The sequence below is a fragment of the Scyliorhinus torazame genome, chromosome 27, assembly GCF_047496885.1.
Source record: "Scyliorhinus torazame isolate Kashiwa2021f chromosome 27, sScyTor2.1, whole genome shotgun sequence".
NCBI classification, from domain to species: domain Eukaryota; kingdom Metazoa; phylum Chordata; class Chondrichthyes; order Carcharhiniformes; family Scyliorhinidae; genus Scyliorhinus; species Scyliorhinus torazame.
In genome coordinates this window covers 30227954-30255151 of record NC_092733.1, presented here as the reverse complement: position 1 = coordinate 30255151, position 27198 = coordinate 30227954, and the positions used below count along the sequence as shown (strand labels likewise).

At 51.6% G+C, this 27198-nt stretch overlaps 1 protein-coding gene across 2 annotated transcripts in view; it reads right to left on the bottom strand.

The window, feature by feature from the left end:
- Positions 1-27198, bottom strand: part of LOC140403328 (sterile alpha motif domain-containing protein 1-like) — a 103490-nt gene that overhangs the window by 29417 nt on the left and 46875 nt on the right. For both annotated transcript variants that reach the window (XM_072491199.1, XM_072491200.1), the window contains one exon: positions 362-511. In XM_072491199.1, coding sequence (XP_072347300.1) covers positions 362-511 — 150 coding nt within the window. The remainder of the gene's footprint in view (positions 1-361; positions 512-27198) is intronic.

Sequence of the window (27198 nt, the reverse complement as noted above, 5' to 3'; positions counted from 1 at the left end):
CAGCAACTGAGAATATGCAGCTTCTGACTTGTAGGGGACAAATTAATTTCACTAAATGCTATCAATCTCAAAAGTATATCATAGAAGAATGTAGAGCGTTTTTTCCTCTTCATAGATACTGTAGCCCCGCTGTGCATTTGCAGTATTTCCTGAATTTATTTCCGATTTCTCACGTATACAATTCCTATTGTTTGTTTAGCAGCCCTGCATTATTTATTCAGGTCAAGGGAGTTGCCCATCGTTTACTGTGACGCGCTGCTGGCTGCCAAAATTCGCTGTAATCACTGTCCTGAAAATGGAAGTCACAGACACACAGAAAAAGCTGCTGGTTTGTTTATCGGGTGCGGAGTTTTAAACCTACCCAAGTCTCTGGGGTCAGGGCTCAACCCTGCTGCAGACGCTACGGCTTCAGGTTTTGGGCTCGGATTGGCTGCAGGGATCTGGCCTAGCAGCATAGTGTCCAAGGGGCCGTCCGGGTTGTAGGGGCTGCAGTCTTTGGACAGCGGCGTATCTGCACACAAAGAAAATACATCATGCATCAGTCAACATGAAATTCAGCTCCCAGGAAGTGACCCGGGCCCCACTAAGCTGATGACTCTCGGGATCCTCCAGCCTGCTCCACATTCCATATAACCATGGCCGTTCTTCTGCCTCAACTCCGCTTTCCTGCCAGCAACCCATATCCCATGATTTCCTGGGTGATTGAAAATCTAAAGACCCAGCCTTGAGTATATTCCATGCCGGGACAAGCACCACCTTCTGGGCTGGAAAACTGCGAAGGTTTAAAACCCACCGCCTGAGGAGGTTTCTCCGAACGTCAGACCTAAATGATCAATTCCTGATGTTGAGGCTATGTCACTGTGTTCTTAGTTCTCCAGCCAGCAGTGAACAACCTCTCAATGTCTACTCTGTCAAGCCCCTTCAGAACCTTGGAAGTTTGAATGAGATCACCTCTCATTCTTCTGAACTCTGGGCGTAGAGGCCCTTTCCACTCAACCTCTCATCATCGGACCACCCTCTCTTCCCTGAAATGAATCGAGTGAGCCTTCACTGTACCATATGCAATTCAAGTGTATTATTTCTTCCATACGGAGGCCAAATCTGCACACTACTACAGATGTGATCTCACCAAAGATCTGCACAATTAAAGCAAGACTTCCTTATTCTTGTACTCCAATTCTCTTGCAACAAAGACCAATATGTCATTTGTCTAATTGATTGTTATATCTTGATGTTAACTTTCTTTGCACGAGCACACTCAAGCCTCTCTGAATATCAACATTTAAAAGTTTCATGCCTTTAAAATGTATTCTAATTTTCTATAATATGTAGAATAACCTCACTAATAGTATAAACAGCTGAAGTCCATGTACTGATTCAGGTCTGCAAGATTATGAGGGCCATGGATAGAGTAGATGGGCAAGCACTCTTTCCCAAGGTGGAGCGGTCAGTCACCAGGAGGCATAGGTTTAAGGTCCGTGGGGCAAAGTTTAGAGGAGATGTGCAAGGCAGGTTTTTTACACAGAAGGTGGTGAGTGCCTGGAACGTGCTGCCAGGGAAGGTTATGGAAGCAGATACATTAACGGCATTCAAAAGGCATCTTGACAAATACATAGATAGGATGGGTATAGAGGAATATGGCACAAGGAAGTGCTGAGGTTGGTATCATGACCGGTACAGGCTTGGAGGGCCGAATGACCTGTACTTTGTTCTTTTGTATTTTGCTCTTTAATTACAGCCCGACAACTTCAAAATGGCCCATTTATCCCTACTGTCTGCTTCCTGTCTTTTAATCAATCCTCCACCTGGATTAATCTATTACCCTCAACTCCATGAGCCCTTATCTTGCATATTAACCTTTTTGTGTGGTATCTTATCGAATGACTTTTGGAAATCCAAGTATGCTAAATATACTGACTCCCCTTTATCTACCCTACTAGTTGTGTCCTTAAAAAAACTTTTAACAAATTTGTGAAACGCAATTTGCCATTTGTAAAACCATGTTGAGTTTGCCTGATCATACTATGGTTTTGAAGAGCATCATTATGATTTCCTTAATAATAGATTCCAGTATTTTCCCCAGTTACCCTTCTGTTTTCAATCTCCCTCTTTTCTTGAATAGCGGTATTACATCTGCTAACTTCTAACTCACTGGGACTGTTCTAGAATCTAGGGGATTTTGAAAAGTGTTAATCAGTGTTAATCACTACGGGTGCGATTTAACAAAATGGGAACAAAGTCCCATAGCGAGCGCATTTTGCTGCGTGTTTCTCGGTGCTCACAGTGCAGAGAAACACAATGTTATCGAACGGCACTCGGGTGAGATCGGGGACCTCAGCGGAGAATGCTCGGCCTCTGCATTGTGGCCATCAGGTCCTGGGGCTTTGTCGGTTTTTAGTCTCTGAAGTGCCCCCTTTTTGCTCTGCTGATATTGATTGCTCCCTGGTTGCTCTCTATTTGTGGTATGTAATTTCAGTCTTCAACTGTGACGAGAGGCACAAAAATATTTATCCAACGTCCTCACTCCCCATGATAATTCTCCAGTCCTTGCCGCTAAGGAATCATGTTTACTTTAGCTACTCTCCTCCTTTTTATGTAGTTGCAAAAGTTCTGACAATCTGTTTTGATATTCCTGGCTAGTTTACTCTCATTCAACCGTTTCTCCTTTTAATAACTTTGCTGGTTTCTAAAGCTCTCCAGATCTCCCAAGTCACTACTATTCTTTGCAACATTCTAACCCTCTTCCTTTTAATCTAACAGAGAATGTATTTTGTTAAACATCGAGAATCATTATAAGTGTTCCCAATGGGTGTTGTCTCCCACACTGTTTACCCATTCAACCGTTGCCAGCTGTCCCCTCAGACCCCTGTTGCCTGTACTTAAGTTTAAGATTCTTAATCTGGACATGTCGTTCTCAAACCTAATTTGCATTTCAATTGTCACCTTTTCCTCAAGGGATCTTTTATTCTGTTTTATTGCTTTTGCTTGATGACTTCACTTCACCAGTTCACTAACATGAAGTAGCTAGTGCAGTATTGACAAGACGCGAAACTGGAAATGTTAAAAAAATATATTACGCCCCCACCATATTGCACAGAAACAAGCAGCAGAGACGGGTAAGTTCAAAGCACAAGATACAGAGTCAGGCGCAGAAGACAGATCACAGGAGAGAAAAAAGGAATACAGTATGGGTGTTTGCAGTTACATCTTACAATGCATCTTCAATACTGAAAATACATCAAAGGGAAGAAAGATTTTAAGTTGGCAAATTATAAGAGAAAGAAAGAACTATTTTCACTTATAACTAGTGCCTTTCACAACCTTGGCATGGCCCAAAGTATTCTACAGCGACTGAATCATAGAATTTACAGTGCAGAAGGAGGCCATTCGGCCCATCGAGTCTTCACCGGCTCTTGGAAAGAGCACCCTCCCAAGCCCACACCTCCACCCTATCCCCATAACCCAGTAACCCCACCCAACACTAAGGGCAATTTTGGACACTAAGGGCAAATTAGCATGGCCAATCCACCTAACCCGCACATCTTTGGACTGTGGGAGGAAACCGGAGCACCCGGAGGAACTCCACGCACACACGGGGAGAACGTGCAGACTCTGCACAACAGTGACTCAAGCCGGGAATCGAACCTGGGACCCTGGAGCTGTGAAATAATTGAGCTAACCACTGTGCTACCGTACTGAAGTACGTTTTGAAGTGATGTATGGTGATGTAAGAGAGGCAGCCAATTTGCACACACACCCACGAACAGCAATGAACAGATGAATCTATTTTTGTGATGTTGATTGTGGGATAAATACTGCTCAGGGCATGGGGGAGCTCTCTCGCTCCTCTTTGGAACAGTGTCACGGGGTCTTTTCACATTCTCCACCTGAGGGGCAAGATGTGGCCTCGGTTTAACATCTCGCCTGAAAGCAAGCGCCGCCAATGGTGCAACACTCGCCCATTCAGGACTGGAGTGGAAAGACGGGCTTATTGTGTGCCAAGCTCTCTGCAGCGAGTCTCCAACCCACAACCATCTGACTTTGCAGCAACTTCGAAACCTGCGACCTCCGCCACCTAGGAGGGCAAGGGCAGCAGGCACGTGGGAACACCACCACCTGCAGGTTCCCCTCCGAGCCACTCACCATCCCGACTTGGAAATATATATATATTTTTAAATTTAGAGTACCCAATTCATTTTTTTCCAATTAAGGGGCAATTTAGTGTGGCCAATCCACCTACCCAGCACATCTTTTGGGTTGTGGGGGCGAAACGCACGCAAACACGGGGAGAATGTGCAAACGTCACACGGACTATGACCCAGAGCCGGGATTGAACCTGGGACCTCGGCGTCGTGAGGCAGCAGTGCTAACCACTGCGCCACCGTACTGCCCATTCGACTTGGAAATATATTGGCCATTCCTTCACTACCGCTGGATCAAAATCCTGGAATTCTCTCCCGTATTTATTGCCCACCCCTCAGGGGCTGGTTCAGCACAGTGGGCTAAATAGCTGGCTTGTAAAGCAGACCAAGGCCAGCAGCGCGGGTTCAATTCCCCTACCAGCCTCCCTGAACAGGGGCCGAAATGTGGCGACCAGGGGCTTTTCACAGTAACTTCATTTGAAGCCTACTTGTGACAATAAGCGATTTTCATTTCATTTCATTCCTAACAGTGCTGTGGTTGTACCTACACCACAATGACTGGAGCGGTTCAAGAAGACGGCTTCTCAAGGGCAGTTAGGATGGATAATAAATACTGGCCCAGCCAACGATGCCTACATCACATGGAAGAGACAAGAAACTCAGAAGTGGGAGTGCTCCCTGAGCTGTGGATGACACAAGAGGTAGAGAGCAAAAGCCAGACAAAGTGATCCAAAGATTAGAAAGAAGTACTAAAATAAAATCCAGGTTAAAGCATAAAGAAAACCATTGTTCTTGATTCTCAATGCAAACATTTTTCAGATTTTGCAATCCAATGTTACCAACCACCCCCAGTTCAAATGCAACTATAATGTTTATTGTTCAATCTGCAAACAATGTCATTGTGCGCTCTGAACCTTCAGGCCCCAGGGCATTCACTCCTTGTTAGTTTTTAGATTTCTCGCATGCTGGGTTGTCCTGTTTGCATTTGGGGGGGGGGGGGGGGGGGGGGGGTGTGCGAAGAGCACTGCCTCAGTTTTTAATTAATTGGTTTGTTCTTTCACGGCACATGGGGCACAACTGGCGAGGTTCGTATTTCTGCACACCCCTAATTGCCCTCCAGAAGGTGGCGCTGATAACCGAGTGGCTTGCTCGGTCATTTCGGAGGGCAGTTAACGGTCCAGCACATTGCTGTGGGCACGGTATCACATGGGAGGCCTGACCAGTTTAGGACGGCCAATTCCATTATATACCAAAAGATAGGTAACTGATTAACAAGGGGATGAAATTTTATCGGGGTTGGTTCAGCCATGACCTTATTGAATGGAACAGCCTCGAGGGGAGGCTAATTCGTATGTCCGTACGGACAATCCCCTTCGATATCGAGTTTCTCAGTTCAAATGATTGCAACTACTAAAAAAAATTGTGGATCTCACGAGGGTAAAATGCTTGATCCCTAATGGTCGAGGGCGAGGGGGATGATAAGGTTGTGAAGAGTACGGAGTGCCAAGGTTGTGAAGTGGTCTTCCGAAACCCTCTTTATTGCCTAATGGATGTCCTGCGGCCAGAGCATTGGTGGGCAAGGTTTCAAAGTCCAGTCAGGTTCTGGATCTTGGCAGCTGGATTCTCCGTTGGCAGGATTCTCCGTAGTGCCGGCAGCTCACTCACGCCTGCGGATTTCCTGATGGCGTGGGACTGCCCAGAATGGGAAACCCCATTGGCCGGCTGGCGGGACGGAGAATCCCGCCCTTGGTGTTTCACCTGGGCACAGTGCCCCTTGTTAGCTTGGGACACTTCAGCACCAACCAGCCCCAGTCCGCTATTCCCTCCCCCTCAGACAGACATCAAAATCCTTGGATCCTTTGGTGTTGAAGTAATACAGCTTCCGACAAAACTGTGCCTTTGGGACCCAGCGAATTCTGGAAATGTTTACTGAAGCACCTGTCGCAATTAACTCTCGCGTCCCCAAGCCTCGTAGGAATGGCTTCACTAGGCCTCTTTTACAGGTTTGCTTTCTTTAGAAATGATTGTCTCAACAAGGACTCTTTTTGCTAGGGGTCAGCGGGGATTGTCTGAACGCTGTTAGATTTGAAAGCCCAGATAGTTCCACGTCCTAGAGTGTCACCCAGCAAGCCGCAGACCCATTTCATATTGGGAGATAACACAATAGCACAACCTCGGAACAGATTTAAAATGGAATTTAAATCCAGACAATGGCACCATTACCAATAAAAACGTAGGCAAAATGATTTGGTGGGAAGGACAACAAGAACAGATCACAATTTAACTGTTCAGAATTGGAACAGAAATACGACATAAGTAGAACGTTGCCCATGCATTGAGGATTCGATGTTCCGGGTCAGATTGCAGAAAATTGGCTGTGATGTCAAACCCCGGAAACCTCTGGTGTTCAACGAAGGTGTGTAATATGTTAGCCTCAGAAGCCGAAAAAAAACAAAAACGGGTTGACTTACTCGCCGAGCATTAAAGCGAACCGCTGGCGTGGGTGCAGTATTGCCAGCCTGGGTTATGCACTTGTCCCAGGAGCAAATCCACAACCTTCTGCCTCAGCAATGAGCGTGCTGCCCACTGACACAAGACAGGCTGTCCAATATTCGTCCTTGGACTGAAATCGGCTCATCTGGTCTTGATCACATTGCCTTTTTGGGGAGTGGGGGGGGGGGGGGGCGGTGGTGGGGGAGCTTGCTGTGTGCAAATTGGCTGCCAGGCCCGCTGCACTTTCAAAGAACTTTGCTGGCTCTGGGACAGGCTAAGATAGTGCAAAGTGTTGAATAAATGCAAGTACATAGGGGGAATGAGCTCAAGTGGTAGAGCGCTCGCTCAGCCTACGAGGTGGGATCAATGCCAACATTCTCCACTTTGCAAGGTGGCACAGTGGTTAGCACTTCTGCCTCACAGCACCAGGGACGCGGGTTCAATTCCGACCTCTGGTGACACTGTGGAGTTTGTACGTTCTCCCCATGTCTGCGTGTGTTTCCTCCGAGTGCTCCGGGTTCCTCCCACAGTCCAAAGATGTGCACGTTAGATGAATTGGCCATGCTAAAATTTTCTCTTTGTGTCCAAAGGTTAGGTATAGTTGCAGGGACAGGATAGGATAGGGTAGGGTAGGGTGCTCTTTGAGGGTTGGTACAGACTCGATGAGTCAAATGGTCTCCTTCTGCACCATAGAGATTTTTTTTCTTCATTCTTTCACCGAATGTGAGTGTTACTGGCCAAGCCAGAGTCTGCTGCCCATCCCTAATTGCTCTCAAACTAAATATTTCAGAGGGCAGTTAAGAGTGAATCACATTTTCTATGGGTCTGTAGGCCAGAGCGGGTAAGGGCGGAAAATTTCCTTCCCAATCGGACCTTAGTGAATCAGATGGGATTTTACAATAATGGATGATCGTTGCCACGGTCTCCCTCACTGAGGCTAGTATTACACACCATTACCATCGTCATCCCCTAGCCAAACAATAGCCACACGACGCTCTGAACGCAAATGCTCCAATGTAGCCCCGCCCATTGACACGCCCCGCCCCTTGGATCGGCCCAGCGCTCGGACGTCCGTCCGATTGGCTGGCGGGGTTATCACTCAACCGGGCCCTCGCCCAATCAGGCGCCGCGCTCGCCGCCGGGGCGGGGAAGAAGGCGCGGCAAACGCCCACCGCGCCAAGGCCGGCCGGGATGGCGGCCGCTCGGCCAGCGCCTTTCCCTGTTTACCTGAGTGGCGCCGAGCACCCTCCGGCGGGAGGAGCCGCCGCCCGTTGCCCCGCTATCCGGCGCGCGCCATTTGCGCATGCGTGGCCCTGAAGGCGAGCGCGCGTGCGTCACGACGCACGCACACGACGGGAACGTGCGGCGACGCAGACTGAGCGCGCGCCATCCTTCCCTCGCTACCCCCTAGAGGAAGGGGAAGGTACTACAGCCTCACCCTGAGGGACCAGAAAGATCCCAAGCATGAGGCCCAAAGAGAGGCCTTTTCCAGAATTATAGTCACCACCATTGGAATTATAGCTGTTGTAATAATTAATTAAAATAAAAGGATGGGGATATTGCGGGGGGGAAATGGCATGGAGGTAGATCAGCCATAATGTGGCCAACTGGTGCAGCAGGCACGAGGGGCTTGGTGTCCTCCTCCTGCTCCTATTTCCTACCTTTCACGGAACCCAGGCTCCTTCTGTAGACTGCAGGCAACGCAAAGCCAAACAATGACTCTTAAGATGACATTTCTTTCCTTCCGGACCACTAGAGGATACTTAGCTCGAAATCGGAAACTTCCTCACCCCCCAACCCAAGTGCTCTTAAAGGCCCCGCCTTCGTCGAGGAGACTTTCACCCAATTTGGGTGCCCGCTCAGCACAGCTACCTTGGTCCGAGCTTGACCGCACTATGGAATTGAGAATAGGCGCTATGCTGTATAAGTGGCAAAGGTCCTGCCCGCACTATTGTTGAACAAAAAGTTCCAGGGTTTTGCTTGGGGTTCAGGCACATCAAGATACTTTCAAGTTCAAGAAGATGGGTGACTTCGATGTAATGTTCCAATGCAAAGGATGAGCTTAACCTTATTAAGGGGGCAGCACGGTAGCATTGTGGATAGCACAAATGCTTCACAGCTCCAGGGTCCCAGGTTCGATTCCGGCTTGGGTCACTGTCTGTGCGGAGTCTGCACATCCTCCCCGTGTGTTCGTGGGTTTCCTCCGGGTGCTCCGGTTTCCTCCCACAGTCCAAAGATGTGCGGGTTAGGTGGATTGGCCATGCTAAATTGCCCATAGTGTCCAAAATTGCCCTTAGTGGTGGGTGGGGTTACTGGATTATGGGGATAGGGTGGACGTGTGGACCTTGGGTAGGGTGCTCTTTCCAAGAGCCGGTGCAGACTCGATGGGCCGAATGGCCTCCTTCTGCACTGTAAATTCTATGATTCTATGATTCTATGACTGTGGCGTTTGCACGTTGTCTGCGTGGGGTTCCTCCCACAGTCCAAAGATGTGCAGGTTGGGTGGATTGCTCATGATCCATTACCCCTTACCGTCCAAAAGGTTGGGTGGGGTTACGGGGACAGTGTGGGGGAGTGGCCTAGGTATGTGCTCAAAGTCATTAATATATTATCAGGAAGAGCAGGGGTCCTAACACCGACCCTGGGGAACTCCATTATAAATCTTCCTCCAGTCTGAATAACATCCATTGGCCACAAAACTGTCACTCAGCCAATTTTAGATCCTTGTTGCTACTGTCCCTTTTATTCCTTAAGCTCTGCAGTGGCTGGGTTAAACTGACTGGCCTGCAGCTGCTGATGACCAAGGAATCTTGGAATCCCTCCAGTGCAGAAGGAGGCCATTCAGCCCATCGAGTCTGCACCTACCCCCTGAAAGAGCACCCTACCTAGGCCCACTCCCTCGCCCTATCCTGCACACCTTTACAATAATCTTTATTATTGCCACAAGTAGGCTTACGTTAACACTGCAACGAAGTTACTGTGAAAAGCCCCTAGTCGCCACATTCCGGCACCTGTTCGGGCACACTGGGGGAGAATTCAGAATGTCCATTTATCCTAACAAACACGTCTTTCGGCACTTGTGGGAGGAAACCAACTAAGGGGCAATTTTCCATGGCCAATCCAACTAACCTGCACATCTTTGGACTGGGGGAGGTAACCGGAGCATCCGGAGGAAACCCACGCAGACGTGGGGAGAACGTGCAAACTCCACACAGTCACCCAAGGTCGGAATTGAACCCCACTGCGAGGCGGGAGTGCTAACCACCGTGCCGCCCTGTAATATGCCCAAGATGTTAGAGATGACAGCCTCCTCCTCCTCCAGGTACTGTACCCTAAGTAGACATTGGCGACATGGGATTCCACTGGCAGAAATCGGCAGTGGTTTGCCATTGCGTTCCGCAGTATGGCTAATCAGGGAGCTCTGCCGCTCTTACTGCCTGCTGTCAGGCGTATTGGAGGGTTGTACAGGCTGTTTGGCGTATTCCGTGGTCGTCAAGTCCTGAAGTGGGACTGGAACCCAGAGTTACTGGCCCAGAGGTAGGGATGCGAACCCACTGCATCAGCCGGCCTTGAAATGGAGCCATCAACCTTGAATGGAAATCAAGAGGCACGACACACTTAAGTAACATTTGAAATGCATCTTTGTCTAAGAGCTGGATGCCACTTAAGCAAAATGACCATTTAATTCAGTAATCAAAAAATGGTTTGAAAAATTAGGACTGGTGGGAGCCAGACATCCCATGTGGTAGGGTGGGGGAATTATTTATGCTGGTTGGGAGTCGAGGATGAGCGGGTATCGTTTCAAAAGAAACCATTCAGACATGAAACTGGGAAACAATTCTACACACAAAGAATGGACGGAAATTTGGAACTCTCTTTCTGCGAGTGGAAATTGATACTTGATCAATTGCAAATTTGAATTCGGAGATTTACCCCAGTTTATGGAGCAAAAGCAGGTCTTTGGAATTAACTCACAGACCAGCCACTGGATCGCCGAGTTGGCGCAACGGGTTATATAGCCACCTCCTGTTCTTAAGATGTTGGGGGGTGATTCTCCGACATGGAGAACAAGTGCCCTCGCCGTCGTGAACGCCATCGCGTTCCACGACGGCGCGAACGGGCCTACGCCGCGGCCAGTTCACTGCCTGAGAGGGAGCCAGCAGCGGCGCTGCGAGGAACGCGGTGTGCAGAGCGCTGGAGCGGCGCCGTCATCGCGCGACGCCGCGCCACGTGTAAGGAAGTGCGCAGGGCGCAGAGAAACACCGGGGGACGACACGGAGGAGCCCCGTCGCGCCGCACCCCGCTTCAGGGACAGTGACCTGCAGTGGAGGAGCGCAGGGCCATCCTCCACCCCCAACGAGGACAACGGCAGTCAAGCAGCACCGTGAGGCGTGGGTGGCGAGAGGTGGGGGCCGCAGACAGCGCTGTGGGGCACGTCCCCCGCACGGGGGAACAGTGCAGGAAGAAGCTGCATGACCTCATGAGGGCAGCGAGGGTAAGTTCCCCGAGCCGCGCCCCGGGCAATGCCCCCCTCATTGCCCACGCTAGAGGGGGGCGCCTGGGGGTGCGCCGGGGGCGGGGGAGCGGGGGGGGCAGGGGGTCGGGGGGGGGGGCTGATTGCACGCGGGACACATGTGGAATCCCCCCCCCCCGTGGGCAGGTGCCCATGGCGTGGGTCGGCGTGTCCCCGGCGTGTGATAAAGCTGCGTTCATACGTGCGTCCTGCAAATGTGCGTCTAACCATGTGCTCCACCCCCCACGCCCCCCAAGGGCAAGACAGCGCATAGTTTCCGGGACCGTGCAAGAACTGGAGGTGGATCTCCCCAGCTGCACCCGCTGACCCCATACGAGCAGAGGGCACTGGACCTTGCCGGGGGAGCCGCCAGCCGGGAGGGAGCCAGGTCGGAGGCGAAGCTCCAAGTGAGAATCCACTGTATGCATGCAGTCCCTCATCCCATCTCTGTCCCCACCCCCCCCTCACACCCCACTGCCTGTCACTGCACCACCCCACAGTCCACACCCTCACACCCCACCGCCTGTCACTGCACCACCCCCACAGTCCACACCCTCACCACCCCGCCATCCTGCACGCCCGCCGAGCATCCTGGCCCATCCAGGCCGAGCCCCCCCGGGAACTGCGCGCCGACGGGAAGCCAAGTCGTAGGGCAGGACTCTCAGCAGTCCACAACCACTCCTGCTGTACCGTCTGGGTACACCACCTAGACGTAGTGGTAGGGCCCGTAAGGCAAAAAGGTTAGGCACGTAGAAAGTTGGCACGGGTGCAGGGCACAGATTAGTTATAGGGGCTCGGGCACGTGTGTTGCATTGTCACAATAAATGTTGCTACTCCAAACCTCCATGCGTCTGCCCTTTTTCTGGGGGTGGGATGGCAGTGTGGGGGGGGGAAGCGGGGGTGGCGGTGTGGGGGGGGGGGTTAGGGGGGGAAGCGGGGGCGGCGGTGTAGGGGGGGGTTAGGGGGGGAAGCGGGGGCGGCGGTGTGGGGGGGGTTAGGGGGGGTTCTGGCCGAGGATCATCGGAAGGGTGAGGCCGGGAGTGGAACCCACCCTGACACCAAACATGCCCTGTCCTCCGTGCGACAACGCCAGTGGCCCCACGGGGTCACGCCGTCGGGACTTCGGCCCGTCCGGGCCGGAGAATCAGGGGCCAGTGTGAAGCGCATCGATTGCCTTCTCTGCAGTTTCTCCGACGTGCGCGGCACAGACCGCGATTCAGCCGTTCCCGCCGGTTGGGAGAATGGTGCGGACGGCGTCGCGCGGAAAAATGGTGCAAACATCGATTCTCCGGTACGGTGCGGCCTGGGAGAATGCCGCCCGTTATCCATAGAATCCTGCAGTGCAGAAAGGAGGCCATTCGGCCCATCGAGTCCACACCGGCCCTCTGAAAGGGCACCCTGCCTAGGCCCACTCCCCCAGCCCGTCCCGTAACCCCACCTAACCTGCACATCTTTGGACACTAAGGGCAATTTATCACGGCCAATCCACCTAATCTACACACCGTTGGACTGTGGGAGGAAACCGGAGCGCCCGGAGGAAACCCACGCGGACACGGGGAGAACGTGCAGACTCCACACATTCGCCCAAGGCCGGAATCAAACTCGGCTCCCTTGCGCTGTGAGGCAGCAGTGCTAACCGCCGTGCCACCGTTCTGGTTTTGGGGACGAACCGTGGCTCAGTTGGCAGCTCTCTCACCTCAACATCACAACGATCGCTTCAAGTTCCACTCCTCCAGGGCATGAACCCAAGGCTGACACCCCAGGGCCGGGCTGAGGGAGCGCGGCACTGTTGGGAGTTCTCAGCCATTGAACCAAGGCCCTTGTCTTCCTTTTCGGTTCGATGTAAAAGATCCCAAGCCAATACTTTGAAGATGGGCAGGGGAGTTAATCCCAGTGTCTGGGTCAATATGTATGTCTCGAACAACATCACAAAAAGCGATTACATAGATACATAGAAGGTAGGAGCAGGAGGCGGCCTGTTGGCCCTTCGAGCCTGCTCCGCCTTTATCACGATCATGGCTGATCATCCAACTCAACAGCCTAAACCTGCTTTCTCCCCATAGCCTTTGATCCCGTTCTCCCCAAGTGCGATATCCAGCCGCCTCTTGAATATATTCAAAGTTTTAGCATCAACTACTTCCTGTGATAATGAATTCCACAGGCTCCCCACTCTTTGTGTGAAGAAGTGTCTCCTTATCTCTGTCCAAAATAATGGTTTACCCTGAATCCTCAGACTGTGACCCTGGTTCTGGACACACCCATCATTGGTAACATCTTCCCTGCATCCACCCTGTCTAGTCCTGTTAGAATTTTATACGTCTCTATGCGATTCCCTCTCATTCTCCTGAACTCCAGTGAGAATAATCCCAACCTAGTCAATCTCTCCTCATATGACAGTCCCGCCAACCCTGGAATCAGTCTGGTAAACCTTCGCTGCACCCCCTCGAGAGCAAGAACGTCCTTCCTCAGAGAAGGAGACCAAAACTGCCCACAATACTCCAAGTGTGGCCTCACCAAGGCCCTGTATAATTGCAGCAACACATCCCTGCTTCTATACTCGAAACCTCTTGCAATGAAGGCCAACATACCATTAGCCTTCTTTACCGCCTGCTGCACCTGCATGCTTACCTTCAGCGAATGGTGCACAAGGACACCCAGGTCCCGCTGCTCACTCCCCTCTCCCATTTTAAACAAAGAACAAAGAACAAAGAAATGTACAGCACAGGAACAGGCCCTTCGGCCCTCCAAGCCCGTGCCGACCATGCTGCCCGACTAAACTACAATCTTCTACACTTCCTGGGTCCGTATCCTTCTATTCCCATCCTATTCATGTATTTGTCAAGATGCCCCTTAAATGTCCCTATCGTCCCTGCTTCCACTACCTCCTCCGGTAGTGAGTTCCAGGCACCCACTACCCTCTGCGTAAAAAACTTGCCTCGTACATCTACTCTAAACTTTGCCCCTCTCACCTTAAACCTATGCCCCCTAGTAATTGACCCCTCTACCCTGGGGAAAAGCCTCTGACTATCCACTCTGTCTATGCCCCTCATAATTTTGTATACCTCTATCAGGTCGCCCCTCAACCTCCTTCGTTCCAGTAAGAACAAACCGAGTTTATTCAATCGCTCCTCATAGCTTATGCCCTCCATACCAGGCAACATTCTGGTAAATCTCTTCTGCACCCTCTCTAAAGCCTCCACATCCTTCTGGTAGTGTGGCGACCAGAATTGAACACTATACTCCAAGTGTGGCCTAACTAAGGTTCTATACAGCTGCAACATGACTTGCCAATTCTTATACTCAATGCCCCGGCCAATGAAGGCAAGCATGCCGTATGCCTTCTTGACTACCTTCTCCACCTGTGTTGCCCCTTTCAATGACCTGTGGACCTGTACTCCTAGATCTCTTTGACTTTCAATACTCTTGAGGGTTCTACCATTCACTGTATATTCCCTACCTGCATTAGCCCTTCCAAAGTGCATTACCTCACATTTGTCCAGATTAAACTCCATCTGCCATCTCTCCGCCCAAGTCTCCAGACAATCTAAATCCTGCTGTATCCTCAGACAGTCCTCATCGCTATCCGCAATTCCACCAACCTTTGTGTCGTCTGCAAACTTACTAATCAGACCAGTTACATTTTCCTCCAAATCATTTATATATACTACAAAGAGCAAAGGTCCCAGCACTGATCCCTGTGGAACACCTCTGGTCACAGCCCTCCAATTAGAAAAGCATCCCTCCATTGCTACCCTCTGCCTTCTATGGCCTAGCCAGTTCTGTATCCACCTTGCCAGTTCACCCCTGATCCCGTGTGACTTCACCTTTTGTACTAGTCTACCATGAGGGACCTTGTCAAAGGCCTTACTGAAGTCCATATAGACAACATCTACTGCCCTACCTGCATCAATCATCTTAGTGACCTCCTAGAAAAACTCTATCAAGTTAGTGAGACACGACCTCCCCTTCACAAAACCGTGCTGCCTCTCACTAATACGTCCATTTGCTTCCAAATGGGAGTAGATCCTGTCTCGAAGAATTTTCTCCAGTAATTTCCCTACCACTGAAGTAAGGCTCACCGGCCTGTAGTTCCCGGGATTATCCTTGCTACCCTTCTTAAACAGAGGAACAACATTGGCTATTCTCCAGTCCTCCGGGACATCCCCTGAAGACAGCGAGGATCCAAAGATTTCTGTCAAGGCCTCAGCAATTTCCTCTCCAGCCTCCTTCAGTATTCTGGGGTAGATCCCATCCGGCCCTGGGGACTTATCTACCTTAATATTTTTTAAGACACCCAACACCTCGTCTTTTTGGATCACAATGTGACCCAGGCTATCTACACCCCCTTCTCCAGACTCAACATCTACCAATTCCTTCTCTTTGGTGAATACTGATGCAAAGTATTCATTTAGTACCTCGCCCATTTCCTCTGGCTCCACACATAGATTCCCTTGCCTATCCTTCAGTGGGCCAACCCTTTCCCTGGCTACCCTCTTGCTTTTTATGTACGTGTAAAAAGCCTTGGGATTTTCCTTAACCCTATTTGCCAATGACTTTTCATGACCCCTTCTAGCCCTCCTGACTCCTTGCTTAAGTTCCTTCCTACTTTCCTTATATGCCACACAGGCTTCGTCTGTTCCCAGCCTTTTAGCCCTGACAAATGCCTCCTTTTTCTTTTTGACGAGGCCTACAATATCACTCGTCATCCAAGGTTCCCGAAAATTGCCGTATTTATCTTTCTTCCTCACAGGAACATGCCGGTCCTGTATTCCTTTCAACTGACACTTGAAAGCCTCCCACATATCAGATGTTGATTTGCCCTCAAACATCCGCCCCCAATCTATGTTCTTCAGTTCCCGCCTAATATTGTTATAATTAGCCTTCCCCCAATTTAGCACATTCATCCTCGGACCACTCTTATCCTTGTCCACCAGTACTTTAAAACTTACTGAATTGTGGTCACTGTTACCGAAATGCTCCCCTACTGAAACATCTACCACTTGGCCGGGCTCATTCCCCAATACCAGGTCAAGTACCGCCCCTTCCCTAGTTGGACTGTTTACATATTGTTTTAAGAAGCCTCCTGGATGCTCCTTACAAACTCCGCCCCGTCTAAGCCCCTGGCACTAAATGAGTCCCAGTCAATATTGGGGAAGTTGAAGTCTCCCATCACCACAACCCTGTTGTTTTTACTCTTTTCCAAAACCTGTCTACCTATCTGCTCCTTTATCTCCCGCTGGCTGTTGGGAGGCCTGTAGTATACCCCCAACATTGTGACTGCACCCTTCTTATTCCTGATCTCTACCCATATAGCCTCACTGCCCTCTGAGGTGTCCTCTCGCAGTACAGCTGTGATATTCTCCCGAACAAGTAGCGCAACTCCGCCTCCCCTTTTACATCCCCCTCTATCCCGCCTGAAACATCTAAATCCTGGAACGTTTAGCTGCCAATCCTGCCCTTCCCTCAACCAGGTCTCTGTAATGGCAACAACATCATAGTTCCAAGTAGTAATCCAAGCTCTAAGTTCATCTGCCTTACCCGTAATGCTCCTTGCATTAAAACATATGCACTTCAGGCCACCAGACCCGCTGTGTTCAGCAACTTCTCCCCGTCTGCTCTGCCTCAGAGCCACACTGTCCCTATTCCCTAGTTCTCCCTCAATGCTCTCACCTTCTGACCTATTGCTCCCGTGCCCACCCCCCTGCCATACTAGTTTAAACCCTCCCGTGTGACACTAGCAAACCTCGCGGCCAGGATATTTATGCCTCTCCGGTTTAGATGCAACCCGTCCATCTTATACAGGTCACACCTGCCCCGGAAGAGCTCCCAGTGGTCCAGATAACGGAAACCCTCCCTCCTACACCAGCTGTTTAGCCACGTGTTTGTATTTTACAACCATTCAGGTAGTAATCTGCCTTCCTGTTTTTGCTTCCAAAATGAATAACCTCACACTTATCCAAATTAGTCTGCATCTGCCATTGGTTTGCCCACTTGCCCAACCTGTCCAGATCTTGCTGTCGGATCCCTGTGTCCTTGTCACAATTCACCCTCCCACCTAATTTGGTATCATCTGCAAACTTTGATATATGTTAGATTTTGTTCCCTCATCCAAATCATTAATATATATTGTGAATAGCTGGGGTCCCAGCACCGATCCCTGTGGTACCCCACTGGTTACTGCCTGCCAATTTGAAAAGCACCCATTAATCCCTACTCTTTGTTTCCTCTCTGCCAACCAGTTTTCTATCCACCTCAGTACATTTCCCCCAATCCCATGTGCTTTAATTTTGCACAATAATCTCTTATGCGGGACTTTGTCAAAGGCCTTCTGAAAGTCCAAATATACCACATCGACTGGCTCCCCCTTGCCGACTGTACTGGTTACCTCTTCAAAGAATGGCAACAGATTTGTCAAGCATGATTTTCCCTTCATAAATTCATGCTGACTTTGACTGATCCTGCCACTGCTTTACAAATGTTCCGCTATAAAGTCCTTGATAATGGATTCAAGCATTTTCCCCTCTACCGATGTTAGGCTTACTGGTCTATAATTCCCCGCTTTGTCTCTACCTCCCTTTTTGAATATCAGAGTGACATGAGCTCCCCTCCAATCTGCAGGGACAGTTCCAGAGTCTATAGAATCCCAGAAGATGACCACCAATGCAGCCACTATTTCCAGAGCCACCTCCTTAAGCACTCTGGGCTGCAGATTCTCAGGCCCTGGGGATTTATCCGCCTTCAATCCCATCAGTTTTCCCAGCACCATTTCTCTGCTAATGTTGATCTCCCTCAGTTCTTCCCTCTCACTAAACCTTTCATTCTCCAACATTTCTGGGATCTGATTTGTGTCCTCTTTTGTACGTATTCAACAGAACCAAAGTATGTATTCAATTGCTCAGCCATTTCTTTGTCCCTTATTGTGCAGTCCCCTGTGTCTGCCTGTAGGGGGCCTACATTTCTCTTAACCAATCTCTTTCTCTTCACATATCTATCAAAACTCTTAGTGTCAGTCTTTATGTTACAGGTGACATCCTCCTCTTCCTCCTCCAGGTACTGTTTTTTTTTACAGCCAATGCAGTGTGGTCACTGCTGGCAGCTAATTTGTGCACATTAAGCTCCCACAAACCCTTTATAGCAGAACAATGTTTTAATGTTTAGTGAGAAAGGATATTAGCTCTGACAATGTGGAATCTATATGGGCAGAGTTGAGAAATACCAAGGGACAAAACATTAGTGGGTGTCATATATAGACCCCCAAACTGCACTGGGGAGGTTGGGAATGGCATTAAACAAGAAATTAGAGATGCATGTAATAAGGGAATATCGGTGATTTTAATCTTCACGTAGATTGGGCAAGCAAGTTAGCTACAATGTCGTAGAGGAGGAATTTCTGGAGTGTTGACCAATATGTGGAGGAACCAACTAGAGAGCAGGCCATCTTAGACTGGGTATTGTGCAATGAGAAGGGAATCATTGCCAATCTGGCTGTACGAGACCCCTTGGGGATGAGCGGCCATAACATGATAGAATTTTTTATCAAGATGGAGAGTGAAATAGTTGATTCGGAGATTAGGGTGCTGAATCTTAATAAAGGGAACTATGAGGATCTGTGGTGTGAGTTGGCCTTGATAGATTGGGGAGAGTTACTTAAAGGGATGACAGCGGATAGACAATGGCAAACATTCAAGGAATGCATGGAGGAACTACAGCAACTGTTCATTCCTGTCTGGCACAAAAGCAAAGGGGGTAAGAGGGCCAATCCATGGCTTACAAAGGAAATTAGAAATAGTATCCGATACAAGGAAGAAGCATACATATTGGCCAAGAAAAATAATAGGTCTGAGGATTGGGGGCAGTTTGGAATTCAGCAAAGAAGGAAGAAGGGATTGATTAAGAAGGGAAAATACAAGTACGAAAGGAAGCTTGCAGGGAACATAAAGACTGACACTAAGAGTTTCTACAGATATGTGAAGAGAAAGAGATTGGTAAAGAGAAATGTAGGCCCCCTACAGACAGAAACAGGGGACTGCATAATAAGGGACAAATAAATGGCTGAGCAATTGAATACAAAGTTTGGCTCTGGAAATAGTGGATGCATTGGTGGTCATCTTCCGGGATTCTATAGACTCGAACAGTCCCTGCAGATTGGAGGGTAGCTCACGTCACTCCGATATTCAAAAAGGGAGGTAGGGAGAAAACAGGGAATTATAGACCAGTAAGCCTAACATCGGTAGTGGGGAAAATTCTTGAATCCATTATTAAGGACTTTATCGCGGAACATTTTGAAAGCAGTGGCAGGATCAGTCAGAGTCAGTATGGATTTATGAAGGGGAATCATGCTTGATAAATCTGTTGCCATTCTTTGAAGATGTAACCAGTACAGTCGACAAGGGGGAGCCAGTCAATGTGGTATATTTGGACGTTCAGAAGGGCATTTGACAAAGCCCCGCATAAGAGATTATTATGAACATAGAACATACAGTGCAGAAGGAGGCCATTCGGCCCATCAAGTCTGCACCGACCCACTTAAGCCCTCACTTCCACCCTATCCCCATAACCCAATAACCCCTCCTAACCTTTTTGGTCACTAAGGGCAATTTATCATGGCCAATCCACCTAACCTGCACGTCTTTGGACTGTGGGAGGAAACCGGAGCACCCGGAGGAAACCCACGCAGACACGGGGGGAACGTGCAGACTCCGCACAGATAGTGACCCAGCGGGGAATCGAACCTGGGACCCTGGCGCTGTGAAGCCACAGTGCTATCCACTTGTGCTACCATCCTGCCCCAAAGCAATTGCCCCAATATGCAAAATTGAGGCGCATGGGATTGGGGGAAATGTATTGAGGTGGATAGAAAACTGGTTGGCAGAGAGGAAACAAAGAGTAGGGATTAATGGGTCCTTTTCAAATTGGCAGGCAGTAACCAGTGGGGTACCACAGGGATCGGTGCTGGGACCCCAGCTATTCACAATATATATATTCTTTAAAAAAAAGTTTTGAGTACCTAATTATTATTTTTTTCCAATTAAGGGGCAATTTAGCGTGGCCAATCCACCTACTCTGCACATCTTTTTGGGTTGTGGGGGTGAAACCTACGCAGACACAGGGAGAATGTGCAAACTCCACACAGACAGTGACCCAGGGCCTGGATCGAACCCGGGTCCTCGGCGCCGCAGTCCCAGTGCTAACCACTGCGCCACCGTGCTGCCCTTATTCACAATATAAATGATTTGAATGAGGGAACAAAATGTAAAATATCAAAGTTTGCAGACGATACCAAGTTGGGTGGGAGGACGAACTGTGACGAGGATGCAAAAATCCTACAGCATGATCCGGACAGGTTGGGCAAGTGGGCAAATCAATGGCAGATGCAGTATAATTTGGATAAGTGCGAGGTTATGCACTTTGGAAGCAAAAACAGGCAGATTACTACCTGAATGGTTGTAAATTGGGAGAGGGGAGTGAGCAGCGGGACCTGGGTGTCCTTGTGCACCATTCGCTGAAGGTAAGCGTGCAGGTGCAGCAGGCGGTACAGAAGGCGAATGGTATGTTGGCCTTTATTGCGAGAGGTTTCGAGTATAGAAGCAGGGATGTGTTGCTGCAATTGTACAGGGCCCTTGGTGAGGCCACACCTAGAATATATATATATTTTTTAAAATAATTTTTATGAAGGTTTTCTCAAAATATCAACAACAGAATAGAAAAGAAACCCAATAAAATTAAATACAGAACAAATTAAAACAACCCCCGTGCCCCCCTCCCCCCTATACATAAATAATAAATTAACACCCCGAGTTAACACAAAGCAAACATAGCAAATATATACACACCCCTCCGATCCCCCAGGGTAAATATACAAAAATAAAGTTGAACCCCCCCCCCCCCCCCCCCCCCCCCCACCCCGGGTTGCTGCTTCTGCTGACCAATGTCTACCGTTCTGCCAGAAAGTCCAAGAACGGTTGCCACCGCCTGAAGAACCCTTGTACCGATCCCTCTCAAGGCGAATTTCACCCTCTCCAATTTAATGAACCCCGCCATATCGTTGATCCAGATTCCACACTTGGGGGCCTCGCATCCTTCCACTGAAGAAGAATCCTTCGCCGGGCTACCAGGGACGCAAAGGCCAGAATACCGGCCTCTTTCGCCTCCTCCACCCCTTGCAACCCCAAATATTGCGAGCCCCCAGCCCGGCTTGACCCTGGATCCTACCACCCTCGACACCGCCCTCGCTACGCCCTTCCAAAATTCCTCCAGCGCTGGGCACGCCCAGAACATATGGGTGTGATTTGCTGGGCTCCCTGAGCACCTAACACACCTGTCCTCACCCCCAAAGAACCGACTCATCCTTGTCCCGGTCATGTGTGCCCTGTGCAGCACCTTAAACTGTATGACGCTGAGCCTCATGCACGAAGAGGAAGAGTTCACCCTCCCGAGGGCATCTGCCCACGTCCCCTCTTCGATCTCCTCTCCCAACTCCTCCTCCCACTTACCTTTCAACTCCACCACCGAGGCCGCCTCCTCCTCCTGCATCACCTGATATGTTGCCGAGATCTTCCCCACTCCCGCCCACCCCCCCGGGAGCACCCTGTCCTGTACTGTGCGTGGCAGCAGCCGCGGGAATTCCACCACTTGCCGCCTGGCAAACGCCCTTACCTGTAAATATCTGAAGGTGTTCCCCGGGGGAAGCCCGTACTTCTCCTCCAGTTCACCCAGGCTCGCGAACTTCCCGTCCACAAACAGGTCCCCCAACCTTCTTATCCCTGCCCTGTGCCACCCCGAAAACCCTCCATCTATTCTCCCTGGGACAAACCGGTGGTTCCCCCGTATTGGGGTCCACGCCGAGGCCCTAATTTCCCCCCTGTGCCGCCTCCACTGCCCCCAGATTTTGAGGGTAGCCGCCACCACCGGGCTCGTGGTATACCTCATTGGAGGGAGCGGCAGCGGCGCCGTTGCCAGCACCTCCAGACTCGTACCCTCACAAGACGCCGCCTCCAGCCTCTTCCATGCAGCCCCCTCCCCCTCCATCACCCACTTAAGCTCCATCGCCGCATTGGCGGCCCAGTAGTACCCACAGAGGTTGGGCAGCGCCAAGCCCCCCCATCCCTACTCTGCTCCAGGAACACCCTTCTCACCCTCGGAGTCCCTCGCGCCCACACAAACCCCGTTATACTCCTGTTAACCCGCCCAAAGAAGGCCCTCGGGATAAAAATGGGGAGGCACTGGAACAGGAACAAAAATCTTGGGAACACCGTCATCTTAACTGACGGCACCCTACCCGCCAGGGACAGCGGCAGCGCGTCCCACCTCTTGAACTCCTCCTCCATTTGCTCCACTAGCCTCGAGAAATTGAGTCTATGCAGGGCCCCCCAGCTCCTGGCCACCTGAACCCCCAAGTACCTAAAGCTCCTCTCCGCCCTTTTCGGTGGGAGCTCGCCAATCCCCCTCTCCTGGTACTCTGGGTGGACTTCCCCGAACTCCCTGAGGATCCTCATTACCTCCGGCATTCCCCCCACCGGGTCCGCCACATATAGCAGCAAGTCGTCCGCATAGAGCGACACCCTATGCTCCTCCCCGCCCCCGCACCATCCCACTCCAGTTCCTCAACTCCCTCAGTTCCATAGCCATGGGTTCAATTGCCAGTGCGAAGAGCGGGGGTGGGGGGGGGGGGGGGGGGGGGGGGGCAGGGGACACCCCTGCCTCGTCCCTCAATGCAACCGAAAGTATTCAGACCTCCTCTTGTTCGTGGACACACTCGCCATCGGGACAACCTAACCCACCTAACAAACCCCTCCCCAAACCCGAACCTCTTCAGCACCTCCCACAAGTATCCCCACTCTACCCTATCGAAGGCCTTCTCAGCGTCCATCGCCACCACTATCTCCGCCTCCCCCTCCCTCGACGGCATCATAATCACGTTCAGGAGCCTCTGCACATTTGCGTTCAACTGCCTCCCCTTCACGAATCCCGTCTGGTCTTCGTGGATCACCTGCGGCACACAATCCTCAATTCTCGTGGCTAAGACCTTCGCCAGCACCTTGGCATCTACATTTAACAGCAAAATTGGTCTGTAAGCCCCACACTGAAGGGGATCCTTGTCCCGCTTCAGGATCAAGGAGATCAGTGCCCGGGACATCGTCGGGGCAAAGCCCCCCCTCCTTTACCTCATTGAAGGTCCTAACTAGCAATGGGCCCAACAGGTCCACATATTTCTTGTAGAATTCGACCGGGAAACCGTCCGGCCCCGGTGCCTTCCCCGCCTGCATGCTCCCTATCCCTTTGGCCAGCTCCTCCAGCCCAATCGGGGCCGCCAATCCCGCTACCAGTCCCTCCTCCACCTTCGGAAACCTCACTTGGTCCAGAAAGCGGCCCATCCCTCCCTCCTCCCGTGGGGGCTCGGACTGATACAATTCCTCATAAAAGTCCCTGAATACCCCATTGATGTCAACCCCACTCCGTACCACACTCCCTCCCCTGTCCTTAACTCCCCCGATCTCCCTAGCTGCGTCCCGCTTCCGAAGCTGATACGCCAGCATCTGGCTTGCCTTTTCCCCATATTCATAAACCGCCCCCATGGCCTTCCTCCACTGCACCTCCGCCTTCCTGGAGGTCAACAGGTCGAATTCGGCCTGGAGGCTATGCCTCTTCCTCAGCAGTCCCTCCTCCGGCACCTCCGCATACCTCCTGTCTACCCTCACCATCTCCCCCACCAGCCTCTGCCTCTGCTCTCTCCTGTCCTTGTGGGCCCTAATGGAAATCAGCTCTCCCCTAACCACCGCCTTCAGCGCCTCCCATACCATCCCCACTTAGACCTCCCCGTTATCCTTGGCCTCCAGGTATCTCTCTATGCTTCCTTGGTCCCGCTGACTCACCTCCTCGTCCGCCAACAACCCCACCTCCAAGTGCCACAACGGGCGCTGGTCCCTCTCCTCCCCCAGCTCTAGGTCTACCCAATGCGGGACGTGATCCGAAATGGCTATCGCCGAGTACTCGGTATCCTCTACTCTCGCTATCAGCGCCCTGCTCATAATAAAAAAGTCGATTCGAGAATAAGCCTTATCGACATGCGAGAAAAATGAAAATTCCCTAGCCCCAGCCTTGCAAATCTCCAAGGGCCCACCCCTCCCATCTGGTCTATAAACCCCCTCAGCACCTTAGCCGCTGCCGGCTTCCTACCCGTCCTAGACCTGGAGCGACCCAGTGCCGGATCCAACACCGTGTTAAAGTCCCCCCCCCGCCCCCATTATCAGGCCCCCCACTTCCAAGTCCGGGATCCGACCCAACATGCGCCGCATAAAACCCGCATCGTCCCAGTTCGAGGCGTACACGTTGACCAGCACCACCCTCTCCCCCTGCAGCTTACCACTTACCATTACGTACCTGCCGCCATTGTCTGTCACAATGCTCGACACCTCGAACGACACTCTCTTTCCCACCAAGATCGCCACCCCCGATTTTTGGCATCCAACCCTGAGTGAAACACCTGACCTACCCACCCCTTCCTCAATCTTACCTGGTCTGCCACCTTCAGGTGTGTCTCCTGGAGCATAACCACATCCGCCTTCAGCCCCTTCAGGTGCACGAACACCCGGGTCCGCTTGATCGGCCCGTTCAGTCCCCTTACATTCCAGGTCATCAGCTGGATCGGGGGGCTACCCGCCCCCCTCCCCTGCCGACTAGCCATAACCCCTCCTTGGCCAGCCACGTGCCCGCACCCCACACCTGGCCCGTTCCCCACGGCGGCAGACCCCCGTCCCAACCCCCTCTACTCGCTCCAGCTCCCCCTTGACCATAGCAGCAGCAACACGGTCTCCTAGCTGCTTTACTCCCCCATTGCACTCCCGCAAGTCAGCTGGCTCCTGCTGACCCCGGCCGCTCCCGCCTCTCCTTCGACTCCTCCCATTGTGGGACATACCCTCCTCCTCCATTACCCACCAGTAGGCTCTCCGCCTCCCCCTTCCATCCCAAGCGTGGGAAACAACCCTCGCTTCCCTGCCCCGGCCCCGCCCCCTCCAGCCTTCAGCCTGGGAAAAGCCCGCGCTTTCCACCTGCCCGGCCCCGCCACCTCTGTCGCCGCTCCTTTTACAGGCCCAGTCCCCTCACCCCAAACTCGGGCCTCCCCCTCCCCCGTGGGGCCCCATCCCCCCTACCAGGCATCCGCCCCTACTCCATTTACCCCTCCAAGAGCCCTCCCGACAGACCCAACCAAAACAGTGCCCAACCCACCCTAACCGCCCTCATCGAACCAAACGGAAATAAGGGCAAAGAACCCTCCCCTCAAAGTGTAACACCCCAACAGCAATCCCCGACCACCCATCCCGACCCTCAATCTGTGTCCAACTTCTCGGCCTGAACAAAGGCCCACGCCTCCTCCGGAGACTCGAAGTAATGGTGCCGGTCCTTGTAGGTGACCCACAGTCGCGCCGGCTGCAACATGCCAAACTTCACCCCCTTCCTGTGCAGCACCGCCTTCGCCCGATTGTACCCGGCCTCCTCTTCGCCACCTCCGCACTCCAGTCCTGGTATATCCGAACCTCCGCGTTCTCCCACCTGCTGCTCCTCTCCTTCTTGGCCCACCTGAGCACACACTCCCGATCAGCGAACCGATGAAACCGCACCAGCACCGCCCGCGGCGGCTCGTTAGCCTTGGGCCTCCTCGCCAGCACTCTATGGGCCCCTTCCAGCTTCAGGGGCCCCTGGAAGGACCCCGCTCCCATCAGCGAGTTTAACATGGTGACCACATAGGCCCCCACGTCCGCCCCCTCCAGCCCCTCCGGGAGGCCCAGAATCCGCAGATCCTTCCGCCTCGACCGATTCTCCATCTCCTCGAACCGCTCCTGCCATTTCTTGTGGAGCGCCTCGTGCGCCTCCACCTTTACCGCCAGGCCTAAGATCTCGTCCTCGTTGTCGGAGACCTTTTGTCGGACCTCGCGGATCGCCATCCCCTGCGTCGGCTGGGTCTCCAGCAGCTTGTCGATAGAAGCCTTCATCGGCTGCAGCAGGTCCGCTTTAATCTCTCTGAAGCAGTGCTGGATACCCTCCTGCTGCTCCTGTGCCCACTGCATCCACGCTGCCTGGTCCCCGCCCGCCGCCATTTTACTCTTCTTCCCTCGCACCTTCTTTGGGTCCACCACCACTTTTTTAGTCTCCCCGCTCCTGGGTCCAAGCCATACACCGTCGGGGAACTATTGCAATCTCCTTCCCACACCGGAAAACGTCGGAAAAGTGCCGTTGGGGGCCCTGAGAAGAGCCCAAAAGTCTGTTTTTAGCGGGAGCTGCCGAATGTGCGACTTAGCTCCGCATAGCCGCAACCGGAAGTCCACACCTAGAATATTGGGTGCAGTTTGGTCTCGTTTTCTGAGGACGGACGTTCCTGCTCTCGAGGGAGTGCAGCGAAGGTTTACCAGACTGATTCCAGGGATGGCGGGACTGTCGTACGAGGAGAGATTGACTAGGTTGGGATTGTTCTCGCTGGAGTTCAGGAGAATGAGGGGGGGGGGGGGGGGGGGGGGCTCACAGAGACGTATAAAATTCTAACAGGACTAGACAGGGAAGATGCAGGGAAGATGTTACCAATGATGCGTGTGTCCAGAACCAGGGGACACAGCCTGAGGATTCAGGGTAAACCATTTCGGACAGAGATAAGGAGACACTTCTTCACCCAAAGAGTGGGGAGCCTGTGGAATTCATTACCACAGGAAGTAGTTGACGCTAAAACTTTGAATATATTCAAGAGGCGGCTGGATATCGCACTTGGGGAGAACGGGATCAAAGGCTATGGGGAGAAAGCAGGTTTAGGCTATTGAGTTGGATGATCAGCCATGATGGTGATGAATGGCGGAGCAGGCTCGAAGGGCCGAGTGGCCTCCTCCTGCTCCTACCTTCTATGTATCTATGTATCTATGTATCTATGTATCTATGTATGTATAAACCGTTGCTGGTCAATCGCAGGTCTTTTTGTCCCCCCTTTTTGATCACTCCTTTCCCAACAGGATTGAAATGAGCCGAATTCAAACTGGAATCGAGTGCTGCTTATTGACAATCGGTTTC